Source organism: Taudactylus pleione, unplaced genomic scaffold, assembly GCF_031769625.1.
Source record: "Taudactylus pleione unplaced genomic scaffold, aTauple2 ptg000726l, whole genome shotgun sequence".
Classification (NCBI taxonomy): domain Eukaryota; kingdom Metazoa; phylum Chordata; class Amphibia; order Anura; family Myobatrachidae; genus Taudactylus; species Taudactylus pleione.
In genome coordinates, this window is record NW_028285128.1 from 4,387,322 (window position 1) to 4,402,578 (window position 15,257).

The 15,257-nt window shown below is 42.5% G+C and overlaps 1 protein-coding gene across 1 annotated transcript; it reads left to right on the top strand.

The window, feature by feature from the left end:
- The first annotated feature begins 312 nt into the window (after positions 1–312).
- Positions 313–10,896, top strand: LOC148477311 (uncharacterized). The gene is made up of 7 exons (XM_088456890.1): positions 313–419; positions 1,947–2,076; positions 5,723–5,765; positions 6,960–7,095; positions 7,291–8,219; positions 10,228–10,327; positions 10,720–10,896. The coding sequence occupies exons 1-7, from the start codon at positions 398–400 to the stop codon at positions 10,761–10,763; spliced, it is 1,404 nt and encodes a 467-aa protein (XP_088313016.1). The 5' UTR covers positions 313–397; the 3' UTR covers positions 10,764–10,896.
- The last annotated feature ends 4,361 nt before the right edge of the window (positions 10,897–15,257 follow it).

Here is a 15,257-nt window from a genome sequence, read left to right on the forward strand (position 1 = left end):
CGACAGCACGCCCCCTTTAGTGCGAGACCCATAACGACGGCTTGGCCGTCGTGCGCATGCGCACTTGGGCAACATCGACCCGCTTGCGAGCGCTCAACGCTCACGAGCGGGTCTGGATCAGGCCCAGAGTACATAGCGGCCATGCAATTGCCAAAGTATAGAGAGAAATGCTTCTAAAAGTTAACTGCATAATTGCCATTTTCACCCACAAAATGTCAGAATCTGTAGAGTTAAAGGACCAAAAGCCCAACAAGTCCTGTGATTGGACACTGAGATAGTGCTTCTTTCCCCCCAGGTGAGCCTTGCTGCAATCAGCTGCTCAGAGGATGAATTGGTGCAGTATATAAAACAAATCAGAGAACCTCAGAGAGGCCCTTGGAGAGTAGATTAGTGGAGTATGGCACTGTTCAACATGTTTGGTAAGTTCTGTGTTAATCTGGTATGTTGTCAGTTATTGAGGTAGACATTGGTTTTACCAAAGTTATTGGTATGCGTTTTCTACATAAACATGTTAAATGTGTTGGATTTATTTAGGTTTATTTTGTGTATCTTGGTATATATTTTTGTTAGCATTATCTACTACTTTCTTAATATGCTCTTACTTGATTTGAAATGCAGAATGTTTGTTGTTAAACCTTTTTAAGTATGCTTCTAAGGCAGAAAGTCCCAAACGTGGTCCTCAAGGCTCTCCAACAGTTCAGGTTTTAGAACTATCCATGGTTGAGCACAGGTGGATAAATCAAATTGACTGAGGTACTAATTAAGTCCCTTGTGCTCAACCATGGATATCTTGAAAACCTGAACTGTTGGGGAGTCTTGAGGACCATGTTTGGGAACCTGTTCTAAGGTGTCTTGTGCCTTTTAAAACATTTGATAAATGCTACTTGAGAGCTGATTGGTTGCTATGGGCAACTTCTCCAATGGTTCACTTCTCCACACTTTTCCCTGCTTGATAAATAGACTCCTGAGACAAATGTGTATGAGGAACTGTCTGAATATGTAATTGAAGATCGTTTAGTTACAAAAACCAGTGGCGACTTTAGTGTTTGTCAACTCTCCAGATTGTAACCAGCTTTTACAATGTGGTTAAGAAAAATAAAAACTAGTTTCCTATTTGTGGCATCTGTTTCTCTCAGCACAAATGGGTTTTTCATTTTAGATGTAGTTTATTCTGTCATAAAATGTGCATAAAGGTGCCTCCCAACACTGGCAGTGAACAGATCAGGACAAGGGGCATTGCTGTACCCCTGGGGCTGTGCTAGGCTTCCCATTACCCCTCTCCAGCCCCCCTTGTACTACCCATTTTCTGCTGCATGCAGCTGTGGCTGGTGTCTGCATCTCCTGACCCATTCCCTGCAATATTGGGACTGTCCTCCTGGCATGGTTGAGAGGTATGATAAATGATGTGCAAACTGCTAATATGTATCACTACAGCCAAATGAATTTAGCCAGTTTGTGGAGCTTTAACTGGGCAATAAAAGAAAGTGCCCCTTCTGTGACACCCAGCATCTATGAATAATCAAATCAGATGGCATACGGCAGGCCCATGAAGCATGGGAGTCTCCATCAACATACATAAATCACTACTTTGCTCAGTGATTTTTTTGTAAATCATGTAATTTCAAAAGACATATTTAATGGGTGATCAATATTGCCTAGTTATTGCTATCTCTATTGATTTGGCTATAATTATGACATGGGTGTCTTAAATGTACCATAGTTACTAGGCTTTATTTTCATATGAGCACCTGTAGCTGCAAATGGGAACAGTTGCATATACTGAATTTGTGAAGGTTGGTAGCTTCATTTATAAACTGTTTAGTAGTCATTCAAGGGTTGAGTAAGTGTGCCCCTTCCCCATGGGGCTTTGTGTCACTGTATCACACAGGGTATAATCTTTCTATATATCTCTGCTCTCTTTTTTTTTTTTTTTTTTTTTCTTACAGGGTCCATATTCCAGACCTCAGGAACCAGACCTGATACTGCCCCCATTTATTCTCCAAAGGAAAGCTATACCGGGAGAGCTCAGAGAGGCAAGCTGAGCAAATCTGACATTGGATCTCCCAGCAACTTCAAGTGAGTAGTAGTTGTTGGTTTAGTTGTGGGTTTGTTTGGTGTGTGTCCCTATGGAGACACTTGATACGTCATGAGCTTTGTAGTCTACTCTGCACTTCATGGCAGCCATAAATGACTGGGATAGCTCGAAAGCAAAGCAGGGAAAACACCCTGGCTATAGTGGACTCTATCTTCCCCTGGCTGTGGAGTGTGCTAGAAATTCCCTGGCGCAGGAGTACAAATAACTCCAGGCCGTGTGTTTGTGCTGGCCTCAGGAAGCTTCAAAACACAAACTGTTTGCGCTGGAAAGCTGCAGCTGCAATTGGAGTTCTGCTGTAACTGCGTGGCCCATTGTTAAAGATCTCCTTAACAATGGGAACCTATAGATAAGTCTTTTCAGATTGCATTGACTTTTAGCAGTATCTTTCAACATGAGATCTTCTAAAGGGAGTTCAGTGCCTAAAGGTGGGTACACACCTGAAAGATATATCTGCAGATCGAGTGATCTGCAGATATATATCTTTAGATGATGGTCTTTCATACACACTGAACAGCCATCTATCCAGCAGCCGTGGGTCCTGCTGGCAGGGGGGCGGGGCCGCCCCCTCCCAGCGGTTGCTGCTGTGTGACAACCCGTACACACTTGCCGATGGACATATAGGTCTGCAGACATCTGTCCATCGGCTGTGCAACACCGCCAATGCAATATTTCTGTGAACGACACGGTTCAGACATATCGTCTGTACACACTGACCGACTGCCAGCAGATATACTGGCTGATCAATTGATTGGCCAGTGTGTACCCAGCATTAAACTGATGAAGCAATGGCTTCCCTTTCTAATGGTGTGGCATATTAGGTCGACACGAGTGTCGACAATCTGCAGGTCGACACTGATGAAATGTCAATATCCAATTGTTGACAATGTAGTTACTAAGGCAAGTCTATCCCTAATCTCAACACTTTGACAATGTTGACACTTCATATATTGACACTTATGATATCTGCCTTGTTACCGCTGACAATCTAATGCATACCCTTTCATATTATTCCATTGGAAGAAAGGGATCCATCAACAGGTCCTTATGGAGGGAAATCTGTAATGTTTCAAATGCGCATATTTCTTCAGGTACTGCTCTTCCATTGCATATAGCCATGGCTTCAATTTCCAGACCACTTAGCCTGGACAAAATATCCTTTAAGACACAACAAAACATCCAGGCAGTACTTAAATAGTATGACGTTAATACAAAAACTGACTGTGTGACTGTCTTACTTGCCTACTGTATAAGTACCTGCGGAATACTCACGATTTTTCAGGTAGTTCCTTTTAGTTCCTGAACAGTGGGCACTCCTTTTTAATGAAGTGGGCAGGATGGGGAGAATACCCGGTCCATGAAGCAGGGGATGTTATAAGGACAAGTGGGCACTGTAATGTGGCATAATATGAAGTGAAGGCACTATAGTGACAAAATATAAACTGGGGGCACACTAATGTAGCATAATTTAAACTGGAGGACACTGTAATGCGGCACAATATGAATTGGATGCACTATAGTGTTGTATAATTTGAACAGCGCAGGAATTCCAACATCAGGTGAGATGCAGACACCAGAATCCTGACAGCCACCATCCCGAATGGAAGTATAGCGACCCCGGTTAGCTGTTGGCCATGGGGGGTAGGGGAGAGTTAGGTTTAGGCACCATGGGGGGGGTTAGGCTGCGGGGGAGGGAGGTTAGGCACCACCAGGGGGTGGGGTTAGGGTTAGGCACTAACCGGGAAGGTTAGGATGAAGGGAGGGTTAGGGGTGAAGGGGATAGGGTTAGGATACTTGCCTAGCCCCTGTCAGGATTCTGAGCATTGGGATGCCGCCAGGGCTGTAGCTAGGGTAGTGTGGCCGGTGCCATCGCACAGGGCACCACAGGTCAGGGGGTGCTGTTTGGGCCTGTCAAATTTCTGTTTATTATCATTCTTGCTTGTAGCTTCCTCTTATTTCATCTCCTGGCCTCTCCTATATCTTCCCTGGCCCTTCCCCATGAAGCCATGGCCCTTTTTTGGGTGCATTATGTCCCTTTGAAAAATGAGGGGGCGCCAATGCTCTTTCTGGCACAGGGTGCCAAAAAGTCTAGTTACGGCTCTGGATACTGCTGTCGGTCTTGACAGCCAGCATCCTGCCAGTCTCCCATACCCAACCCACACTGCCGGGTCAGATTTGTCAGTGTGAAATGCCTCCGCTACTAAGTGGCAGAATTGTCTGTGTAAGCTGCTTTTTGGATTTGAACACACCAGGTGCTAGAGCTAAAGTATGGTCATTGCCAGTATTATCTTTCTACCACCTGATGTGGTGGCTGAAGTGGTAGACTTCATTTAGAAGAAAAAAAATGTATGACTTGCACAATGTAGAGGGACCGAACAACTAGTGTACAGGGTATGGTCATATTGCCAATTGTGGATCTGGCTGAATGTCTGTCTTTTATTTATTTAGAAATCTTGCTGCATCCTGGCACTTATTGTATTGTGTGACTGTGAATAAATAACTTTTTGGAAGCTAGGTCATACAATCAATTTTCAGTTAATGTGCAAATGTTTTTAGACTGATTTTATAAACCAATTAAAATAATTGTTACAGCCTAAAATATTGCAGCACAAACTATGATAAAATGTTTATCCTAATTCACTTCAGATCTGGTTAAGAGAACCTCACGTCATTAAAGTGCAGTAGTCTCTCCCCCACCCCACTCTTAAGGTCTTCCCTAATGGGTTCTTGTCCAAACAGCAGAGACCAATGATGCAAAGCAAGCAATACCACCAGAATGACACTGCTTCACTAAAGCAGTACCGGCCTGACCATTAAGCAGAGGCTCCCTGCATGGCGCAGAGTAGAAAATGCCCCACCGCCTTGCCCCAGGTTGCACTGAAGTAAGGGGGGAGGGGAATGGGAAGTGCACAAGAAATGTGCTGCTTCTCATCTGTAATCGGGTCTGTCCGCCCCTACTAAAATGTGCCTTGAAGCGACCAAGCTATAGTATTGCTGCCATGCAGTGAAACATGTAATGTACAACAGGCATGTTGCCAGGGTAGTCTTAACAGCAGTGTGGGCCCTGACAAAGCAATGCACTGTTGCCCCTACCTACCCATTCACGGGAAAAAAATGTAAATGGTCAATAAAATTAAACCCTCCTGCATGCCCATCAGACCTCCCACACATGCAGAGAGTCTGTCTGACTAGTCTGAAGCCGGCAGATGAAGTGAAACTGGGACTGAGGTGTACTTGTCACCGTGGGTGAGGGGGGAGGGGCGAAAGTCTTTCAAATTGAATATGGGGTAAAAGCAACACAGGCGAAAATGACATAATCGGTGAAAAAGTATCGTGGATCTGGACTTTTCGACTCAAATTGATACCGGCCCCAGATGGGTATGTAAGTAACAAACATCTTTTAGTAAGTAAGGTCTTTGGTGGAAGCCTAAATGGTCTGTCATTGCTTTACACCCCTTGGGACATATTGCTTTGCAAAGTATTTCTCTCATGTCTCAAGTGCACTCATCGGAAGGCCCTGTTAGGTAACATAGTTTATGAAAACTTTCGAGTCATTGCTACTTTGTTTTAATCCTAATGACAGCTGTGATACATTAAAAAAAAAATAATTCTGTAATGTTTTCTCTGCAGACATGTTACACACATAGGATTTAATTCCAAACCTGCCCTGGATGTAAGTACTGTTCCTGTAATTACTTGTTTCTGTTAGACTTGTGCCACATAGTTCTGGGTTGTTTGAACAAGTGTGGTATGTGTCAGGCATCACACAGGAAAGTCTCAGGCCTGTGTTGTGTCTCCATGTCAAGTGGCTATGATGGGCTACTGTTAAGAACAGATTGAACAATAATTAAAGTCTAAAACTCTGCTACAAACTTGTTAATTTCTCACTATCTCTAACATTAAACTAACATAGTAGGGCCAATGAGCACTTGAAAGGTGTTTATTTACGTAGTTGTCTACTCTACTAAAACATCAGGGAGACTATCGAATCTCAGATGGCTCTCCCAGATGCCCGAAAGTCTCCCAGGTGTCACCCACCTCCCAAGTGCGGTTTGGGAGGGCTATTAAGCTGTTCATGCTCTGCTAAAACGCATCATTGTGAGCCCCCTGCTTCATAATGGTGACATTGCATAGCGGTAGATGGGGTCACGCCCCCATGCTGCACAGTTGTCTGCGCCATGAACCTCCCAGACGGGGCATCCACAAAGTCTGAAAGTGCATGTAATCTGGTATGTGTATGTATGTAACATGTTCCCATTCCCAACTAGAACATTAAAAGCACTGCTAAATATGGATATGCTATATTGCAGTGGTTATTAACCTTGGTCCTCCGGACCCCAAACAGGTCACGTTTTTCAGGTCTTCTGGCAGGTGCACAGGTGTAGTCATTACTCACTGACAGTTTGTTATTCATAGGTGAAGCTAATTATTTCACTTGTGATTCTGTGAGGAAACCTGAAAACATGCACACTGTGACCTGTGTAGAGGGATGTTCATTGAATAAAATAGCCTACTGAAGTGAAGAGGGTGTTCAAAGAATTGGATAAGCTTGTCTTAAGAGGAGTTCCTAATGTTTGGAGGCTAGAGGAAAGACTAGTGTTAAGGTAAAGCCAGAGTGCAGCCTGAAATGTCCTATAACCAGGAATGTGCAGCCGTTAATGAGTGTGGATGAGATGCATCCATCTTCAGACATGTAGAGATGTATATTGGTGCAGTTTGGTTTATTCCTTTTATGTTTTAGTATTCTATAAAATACATGCAACCAATTTAGCAACTGAAAGCAGAGCAGCAGTAGCAGAGATTCTTGCAAGTGTTGCCGCGCCCATCCCCTCCTTTCCCCAAATTAATAGTAAATGTTTCATTTCAGGTTTGTGACCTCAATGTGAAAACGCTGACAGGTGTTGAGGAACGCCTTAGAGACAAGGAGCTGTCCCGTAGGATATTTGAGGTCATTGAGAAGGAAGGTTGCATGGAAGTTTTAAGGAGGCAGACACGAAGGATGAGTATGTACTATTAGGACAAGTAAACCTCAGTGGTAGTAGTATAAATGAGTCCTAATGACTTTTATACAGTAAGTTTTTACACTGTTTACTTTAATACACTTTTAAATGGGGGAATTTGCATCTGGTCATGTACAGTTGACTAAGAATTGGTAATTTCAGCCAAGTACTTAACCTTTGTTCTACTTATCCCTACAGCATCCGTGGAGAGGCCAAGCACACGATCCAGACTCCGATCTCTGTCCTCCTCCAGCCTAACACCATCCAAAAGACAGAATTGCTACATTAAATCCTCTCCCAATGTATCAACAGCTGATGGCTCTCCTTCAGTTTATCTTACACCTCTAAGCAAGATGTCACCACCCCTTCCCACACCCCCATCAATCAGTCACCTCCAGTCAATGACACCCTTTTTGTCTGCGCCCCCATATTTAGAAGAACTATCTCACAACTTTTCTCCAAGTTACCTTAATATGCGTCCTTTGTCTAAGAAGATACCACCTCACCCTCCGCTTCCACAATCTCGTATTGTTAAAACTTCAATTAAAGCCTCACCACCTCCTCTCCCAATGGCTAAACCCTCTTCAGAGAGAGCCAGTTATTCTCGTCCACCATCTATTCCAACCCAAAATACTGCAGTCTGTCAAATTGCTGCTGTACCCCCACTTCCACCACAATTTATTAAAAAATCTAATTCAGATGTAGCTTTTCCCCTCTCTCCCCCATTTCTTTCATCTATCCCAAACAATGAGCCTCTTATTAAGTTTGGAGATATCCCAGTTCCACCTCCTCTCCCTCCATTTCCCAAACGCTTACATTCAGCATTAATTGTTCTTCCACCCCTCTCTTCAGAATCTCTTCCAGTGACAGATTCTATAACTGGAGCAGTTCCTCCCCCTCCTGCATTTATGAAGCCATCCTCTGCCAGTAATATGGGCTTAATGTCCTCACCTGAGACTCCTTTAGTCAGTGGCTTGGAGCCCCCATCCATCTCTAACATCAATACTATAACCTGTAGCCCTGCATCCAAAAGATGGGCAGCTGTGGTCTCCAACAAAGATCTTGAGCTACAAAAAAATTCAACATTGTTCCTGGAACAGATCAAACAGGGCATGCAGCTAAAATCTGTAAGTTCTGTGGTTTAAGTGTGCAGAATCCTCCTTTCTACCTTTATACATTATCTCCTACCAATGTGCATTTTTTTTTTTTAGGAGGTGCTGTAGATAAAATTGTGCATGGCCAACTTTCCTGGAGGAACAAGTTTGTGGTGCACACTGAAATGTACATAGGGGCATAATTCTCAGTCTGCATCTTGGATGCGGATTGGCTGTGATAAATTCACCCAATATTGCAATGCGATATTTGAATAAATCACAAGGATGTAGCAAAAATTGCATGTACAGTAGGTACAGAGCTTGCAATAAAGCTGTCCCTGCGAATCCGCTTCACACTTCACTGTCATTTTTGCAAAAAAATTATTAGTAAGGTGTCTGTATGTGCCCCCGGCTCACTAACTACCTCCTCCTTCAGCTTGCATTTACCTGTCCGGTGACCTGTGGCCTTTATGGGGCTCCAGGCTCCTGCACTGTGACCCGGTTAGCTGCTCTATGCGGCAACTGACCAGGATCACCGTGCAGGAGCCCGTAGACAAGCTGACCCGAGCCCCAGAGGACCTCACCGGATCATCAGTTTGTAGTTTTGTAGACCACATCTGATCACAGGGATCTGGTCTGCAGGAGTTGGGGAACCAGGGGTAAAATCTGGATAACTCTGTCTCCAGGTGGCGTTATCACAGGGCTTCCCCCTCTATTTTTTTTTTTTTTCACAACTTATTTTTAGTAAATTTGAGCAGATCACATTTCCCATTAAAAGTATGAGAAATGTGATCTGTTTACTAAAAAGTAGTGAATTGAAGGGATTGGAGTAGTGTTTCACGAAAACTGCTCCAAAAGCCTTTCATTTATGTGATCCTAAAATGTGAAAAGGGTGTGAAAACACCCTTTTTACTAAATAAATGTAAAAAAAATATTAATAGGCCCCGCTGCCATATACTAGTTGAGTCTCCCATATCCAAATATTCCGAAATACATAATTTTATTTTTAGCATGACTGATAGTGAAATCTTTGCTTTTTTTTTTTTTCATGGTTCAATGTAAACAAACTGTTTAAAGCGCAAAATCATTAAATATTGTATAAAATTACCTTCAGTCTGTGTAGAAGGTGTATGAAATATAAATGAATTTCATGTATGTACACACTTTGTTTTTGAGCCACAAAATTATTGGTAATGTATACAGTTACCTGCAGGCTCTGTATAAGGTGTATATAAAACACAAATGTATTCTGTGATTAGATTTGGGTACCATTCAAAGATCTCATTATGGTATACACATATTCCAAAATACAGAATATTCTGATTTCCAAAATATACCTGGTCCCAAGCAAATTTTATATGGGAGACTCAACCTGATTAACATCCTACTATTGAAATAGCTAGATAGAGTTGATTACTTCTAAAGCGTGAAGGCACTCTTAAGGTGCCCATCCACTAGAAGACAGGCAAACGACTGCACAATTATGACATTGTAATTGTGCAATTGTTTGTCAGTCTGATGTACCTACAATGAACGAGCAGTCGTTCAGTGTAGGCACAATCAATCATCTGCAAACGTGCTGAACCTGACGTTATCGCCAGGTAGTCCAGCATGTTTGCCTGATGATGGATGTCTAAACGACACTGGTCGTTTTAGACATTTTTGCAAACTATTTATGAATAACTATATGTTGTTATCGTTCAATTGCTCAACTTGATTGTCTAGTGGATGGGCATCTTGAGCCAGTGGCTCTCAATCTCAACCCTCAAGTTTTTCCAGGACATGGTTTAGAGTATTTGTCTGTGGAAGCAGGTGGGAAAATTACTGACCCAGAAAAATACATTATTCACCTGTGCATGATTAACAAAATTCATAACTCATTACTTGTCACTTGTAGACTGGATTTGAGAACCACTGCTCTAATCTAAAGACATTTCAGTATGATTTCTTAGATGTTTATTGTAACTTATCACTGACACTTTTTCATTTAGAATGGGTCTCCTTTTTTTTTTTTCATTTGCAACTCCAATGTCCTGTTTAGGTCAGCCAAAATGCGAAATTGGAGTCTACAGAATGCTCAAACATTGTATCCGCATTGATGGATGTCATACAGAGACGGAATAAGGCTATACACTCCTCAGGTACATTACCAGAGTACTACAGTGTTCCAGAGCTGTAAAAAGGGGTGTGTTTGACTTGTGTTGCCGCTCAGAACGCAAAGACAGTGGCTGTACTGGTGGCACCCTCCTCTTGTTTGCGTGATGTCTGCCTGAAGTTTTCATTGGCCGGCGATCTATATGGGCCCCCTCATCAGGATGTCTCATGTTCTGGTTTGGCCCTGAAGTGTTGTGAGCCTGGAAAACCTTATAGCTGATACACCCTCCCCCCCCCCCCCCCCCCCCCCCTGCTCCTTTAACATGTAAACAGTTCATCCTCTTATGTGGTGCCTTCCTCATAGTGGCATGCTTGCTTTGATTTGTATATGTGATTGTGTATAATCTTAATTTTTCTTTTTTTCTTTCCCTCCCCTCAGATGAGGAGGATGATGTCTGTGATGAAGGTGAATGGGAAGACTAGCCTTTCATCCTAGCCTGAAACTTCATTAAACTCTTATGTTTTTGTGAATACAGTTATGTCTCTTTTTGGTTTTTATTGTGAGCACTGAAAATACTCAGATCTGTAACAACAAAATAAATTGTATTTAAATAAAGATGGCATGTTCTTTTATATATAATGGGTTTCATTAGTTCTGTACAGAGCTCACTTTCTATAATGATTCCACTTTTTTTTTTTTTATTTATAAATCAAACTGCTCAGGTTTGGGCAAAGCATAAAGAATTTTGTTTTTATTTGCTTCTAAACACTATTGTTATGGTATATATAATACTGCAGGTCATGTGTATGTGGCAATGCTTAGAACAGGCACGGTGTATTGACAATCAGACATGGCGTTATTGTATTAGTCTGCCTGCACTAAATCTTTAGTACATGCATGACCTCTTGTGGTTGTACTGCATGAATGAGTTTTGGCTCATGGTTTTGCTAGTGTCCCAAGATTACTCTTGCACCTCCTAGAGGCATTTTATAATCTTGCAGATCTAGTTTTATTTATAAACACAACTGAAAATAAGATTATTTAACAACATTTTAACAGAGGGCTTTGCATATAAAATTAAAGTTCAAAATACAGTACCGTATTTACAGAAACTGATAGGTGCCAAGTATGGCACACAGTGTCAACTACACTGTATATCAGAGTATATCCCTAAAACCTGGACTGTAATGGCAGTTTGGGAACCTCTGGTAATATAAGAATACCTTATGCTCCTAACAGGGACTGGGTAGTAAAGTCTATATCTACGTACTACTGTACAATGTATTCAATAAAAATCAATGGATACTACAGGTTATATTGTGTGGACTGTATATTTAGTATTCAGAACAAATGAGAACAGTATAATTTTTACACAAATTTTAAGTAAAGTTGCAGATTCTCCCCCCCGCCCCCCCTCCAACTCAAGGACCCCTAAAAGAGATGAAATTCACTCCATTTGTGGATCTTCTTAAAATGTGTAAACCAGTAATAACCTGTGCACCAACTAGGCAATATGGAAACCATGCAATGTTAAGGGTCCCTGGAGACTGAAGTTGGGACATGCTGCCTTTGCCAGCAACTCTCCCCATTAGCTACCAGGCTTGTGAATTTAGTCACATGGAGATGCATTGGTAGTTTCTAGTTCCATATGTGTTATTCATAAAAATAGGCACACTTGCCACACTTGCAGGTACAGACCTACATCTGCACACATGCTATATGTAAGGCATCTTTACACAGTAGCCTACCTCTCAACATACAGGACTTGTAAAACAGGGACTCCTTGTGCACTCCAAAAAAGGGAGTGATGAAGGGATGTGGCCTCATAGCACACCCCGATTTTCAGCACTCTAGGGGTGTGCCCAGGTTCTTTCCCATATGCGCAAAACATCTATTCACCTACTGCTGTGTTTTGTTTTTGTTTGGTAGCTAGGAGTTCCTAAAATCCTAGAAATATACCTGAGGTCAGAAGTAATTTTGAGAATGCCTGGGTCTCTGGTTAGATGCCTCAATTTCTTTCAAACCATCTTGTATTTACATTCACTTTATAGCTTGAGTAATAGAGCAGTCACACGAGAAATTATGTATAGTTTTTGTCCTTAAAGTAAAAAGTATGTGGGCAGTCCTGGTATGGACCCTGATTTAATTAACTGATCAGCCAGTCATCACAGACTTGGCTATGACCTCGCTGGAGGGGGGCTGATGCAAGGTATAGGAGCATGTCAGCCTTCTAACTTTTTTTTTTATATATATATATTTGAAATTGCATAGACAAATGTTTTGCAATCTTTAACTATATTTCTCTATATAAATAAGATGTACTTTTTCTTTTGTAAGTTGGTTGTTTCTTAGTCTATTTCATATATGCTCCAGCACCCAGTCTTTGGTGAAGAATTAGATTGCTAAGATTATGCATAACTGTCACTGATTGTTAGAAGGAATGGTGACCAAATGAATTGCGTGGTAGTTTGTGTCAGAGCTTGAGCAGTTGTGGTAGTGTTTGGGGACCTGTGGCCCTTTTGTAATTACCATGGGTGGTGGCAGTGAAGAAAAGTGTATATAGTATATTTATTTATATAGCGCGCACATATTAAGGCCCCCATACATCAGCAATTGATTGCAGCATTGTGCAATTTGCAATTGATTGTGTATAAAAATCTTTACCTTTTTCAATTGATTGTGGCAATTCTGCAACTGCAATTGATTGAAAAAGGGAAAGTTTTTTTATACACAATCAATTGCTGATGTATGGGGACCTTTAGGCAGCGCTTTACAGTGAATATTTGTCCATTCACATCAGTCCCTGCCCCAGTGGACCCTACAATCTATATTCCCTATTACATGCTGCGCACACACACATTAATTTTTGTTGGGACCCAATTAACCTACCAGTATATATTTTTGGAGTGTGGGAGGAAACCGGAGCACCCGGGGGAAGCCCATGCAAGCACAGGGAGAATATACAAACTCCACACAGGGCTGTAGTGGGAATAGTCTGATTATTTTATCCGGCCCTGTCCTCACTACGGGGCCTATTCATGATGTTAATTATCAGGGTCCAAACGGACCCCCGATAATTAACACCCTAATTGGCCGCAGCCACTGGACCAATTCATCATTGCTCCGGCGCAGTGGCAGCCGATGTGAAATCAGCTGCCCCCGCGAGCGGCTTCACTGCTCCTTTTCGGAGCAGTGAATCTTTTCACTGCTCCTGTCAGAGCAGTGATGGCGGTGTGCATGCGTGACCTACAGGTCACGCATGCGCACAAGAGCCCCGGCGGAATGAGCCGGACGGGTGGAGGGATCCAAAAGGATCCCTTCTCGCAAGCCGCACCCTCTTCCCAATCGGGGGTATTCGCCATCTGAAGATGGCTAATGCTCCCGCAGTCAAGCTCAGAAAATATTTTTTCAGAGCTTGATGAATTCTGTCCCCATACTAGTGTATGGGGACAGCGGGCCATTCCAAAAACAGAAGGTCAGTAGGAGATATCTGTGGTATCTCCTGCTTCACCTTCTTAATGAATGGCCCGAATACTTAATTTTAACAATTGCAGGTGAAAATTTGCTTTTTCACCTGCTTTTGTCAAAATTAAGTGATGATGAATAGGTCCCTACATCAGCACATGGGGGGGATCTGCATGATTGCAGACCTGACAGTCAAGGTGTTTCAAATTACGGCCTCTGTTTATAGTCTGAGTGTAAGATCAGTGATTAACTATTGGGGTCCCTGACGAGCTGTATATGAGCAATGGAAATAGGAGTACCTACTCATGAATACAGTACATTAAGGCTCAATATGCTATATAGTGTGGGGTTCCCAGCGAGACTGAGTCACACCTAGCGGTGTAGTGTATCAACCTTTTTCTTTAAAAAAAAAAACCAAAAAAACAAAAACACAATTTAGTCACCTCATAGACACAGCCCAGCGTCTCGCTGTAACTGTCATAACACAAATTAATTTTACACACTCACAGATAAAGCACAATGGAACTTGCATTCGAAAAAGGGGATGTAGTTGATAGACTGGCGAATCAAATGCCTCCACTCTACATCCCGACTGCAGAAGCCCGACAAGGGACTTGGGCATCAAAATACTGTCACCTATCTTATCTTAATCCCGATTGAAAGAATTGTGAAGGACGCCACACCGATCCAGGAAAGTCCGGCCGTCCTTAGCAGCATTAAGGTGCGTACACACGGAACGATATATTGTTACGATATGAACGATAACGTTCAACAATATATTCATATCGTTTCATGTGTTTGCAACCAACGATGCGCGCTCCTGCTGGATGATAACTAGATCGACCATCGTCCATGCAAGCAGGCCAATCTGGACGATATCGTTATGCCTCCATAGGGATCCACGGTCGTTGGTGGTTTTTGGGTGTATGGATGAACAATATCGTTCATCCAGCACACCAGGTTTTTAATGGAAGATCATTCAGCAATATCATTATCGCTGATGATCATTTCATGCGTACCCAGCATTAGGTTTAGGGTGCAGGGGGGAGGAGGAGGAGGAGGAGGAAAAGGAGAAGGAGAAGGGCTTACCTGCTCCATCTGGGTTCTCCTGCTGCTGGGCTTCCGGCGTTGGCTATTGAGCTTCTGGGATTTCATATCCAACCCAGAAAAAGCTGTGCCTGATGCACCATAGCATTTCATATACAGATTCAGAATCATTCACACACTGATTTACAAATCACATCAAATTGATAATTGCAGTCTACCTAAGGAGTTTTGTAACTTCCCATTTGTTTATTTTTTGCAAATAAGATGCTGGGCGCAGCAGATCTGGCACGCAGAGAAGAGCTCTTTGGCATGACTACGGCAATGGTGTACATCTGTATTTTGCTCTGCTGCAGGACGGGCCTTTACATGATAACTTGTATAGGTGGAGCGATACACACCGTGTATGTAGACAAAAAGTGCATGCAAAAGTAGCTCATTTCCAGAGTAATTTACTATAATATTGC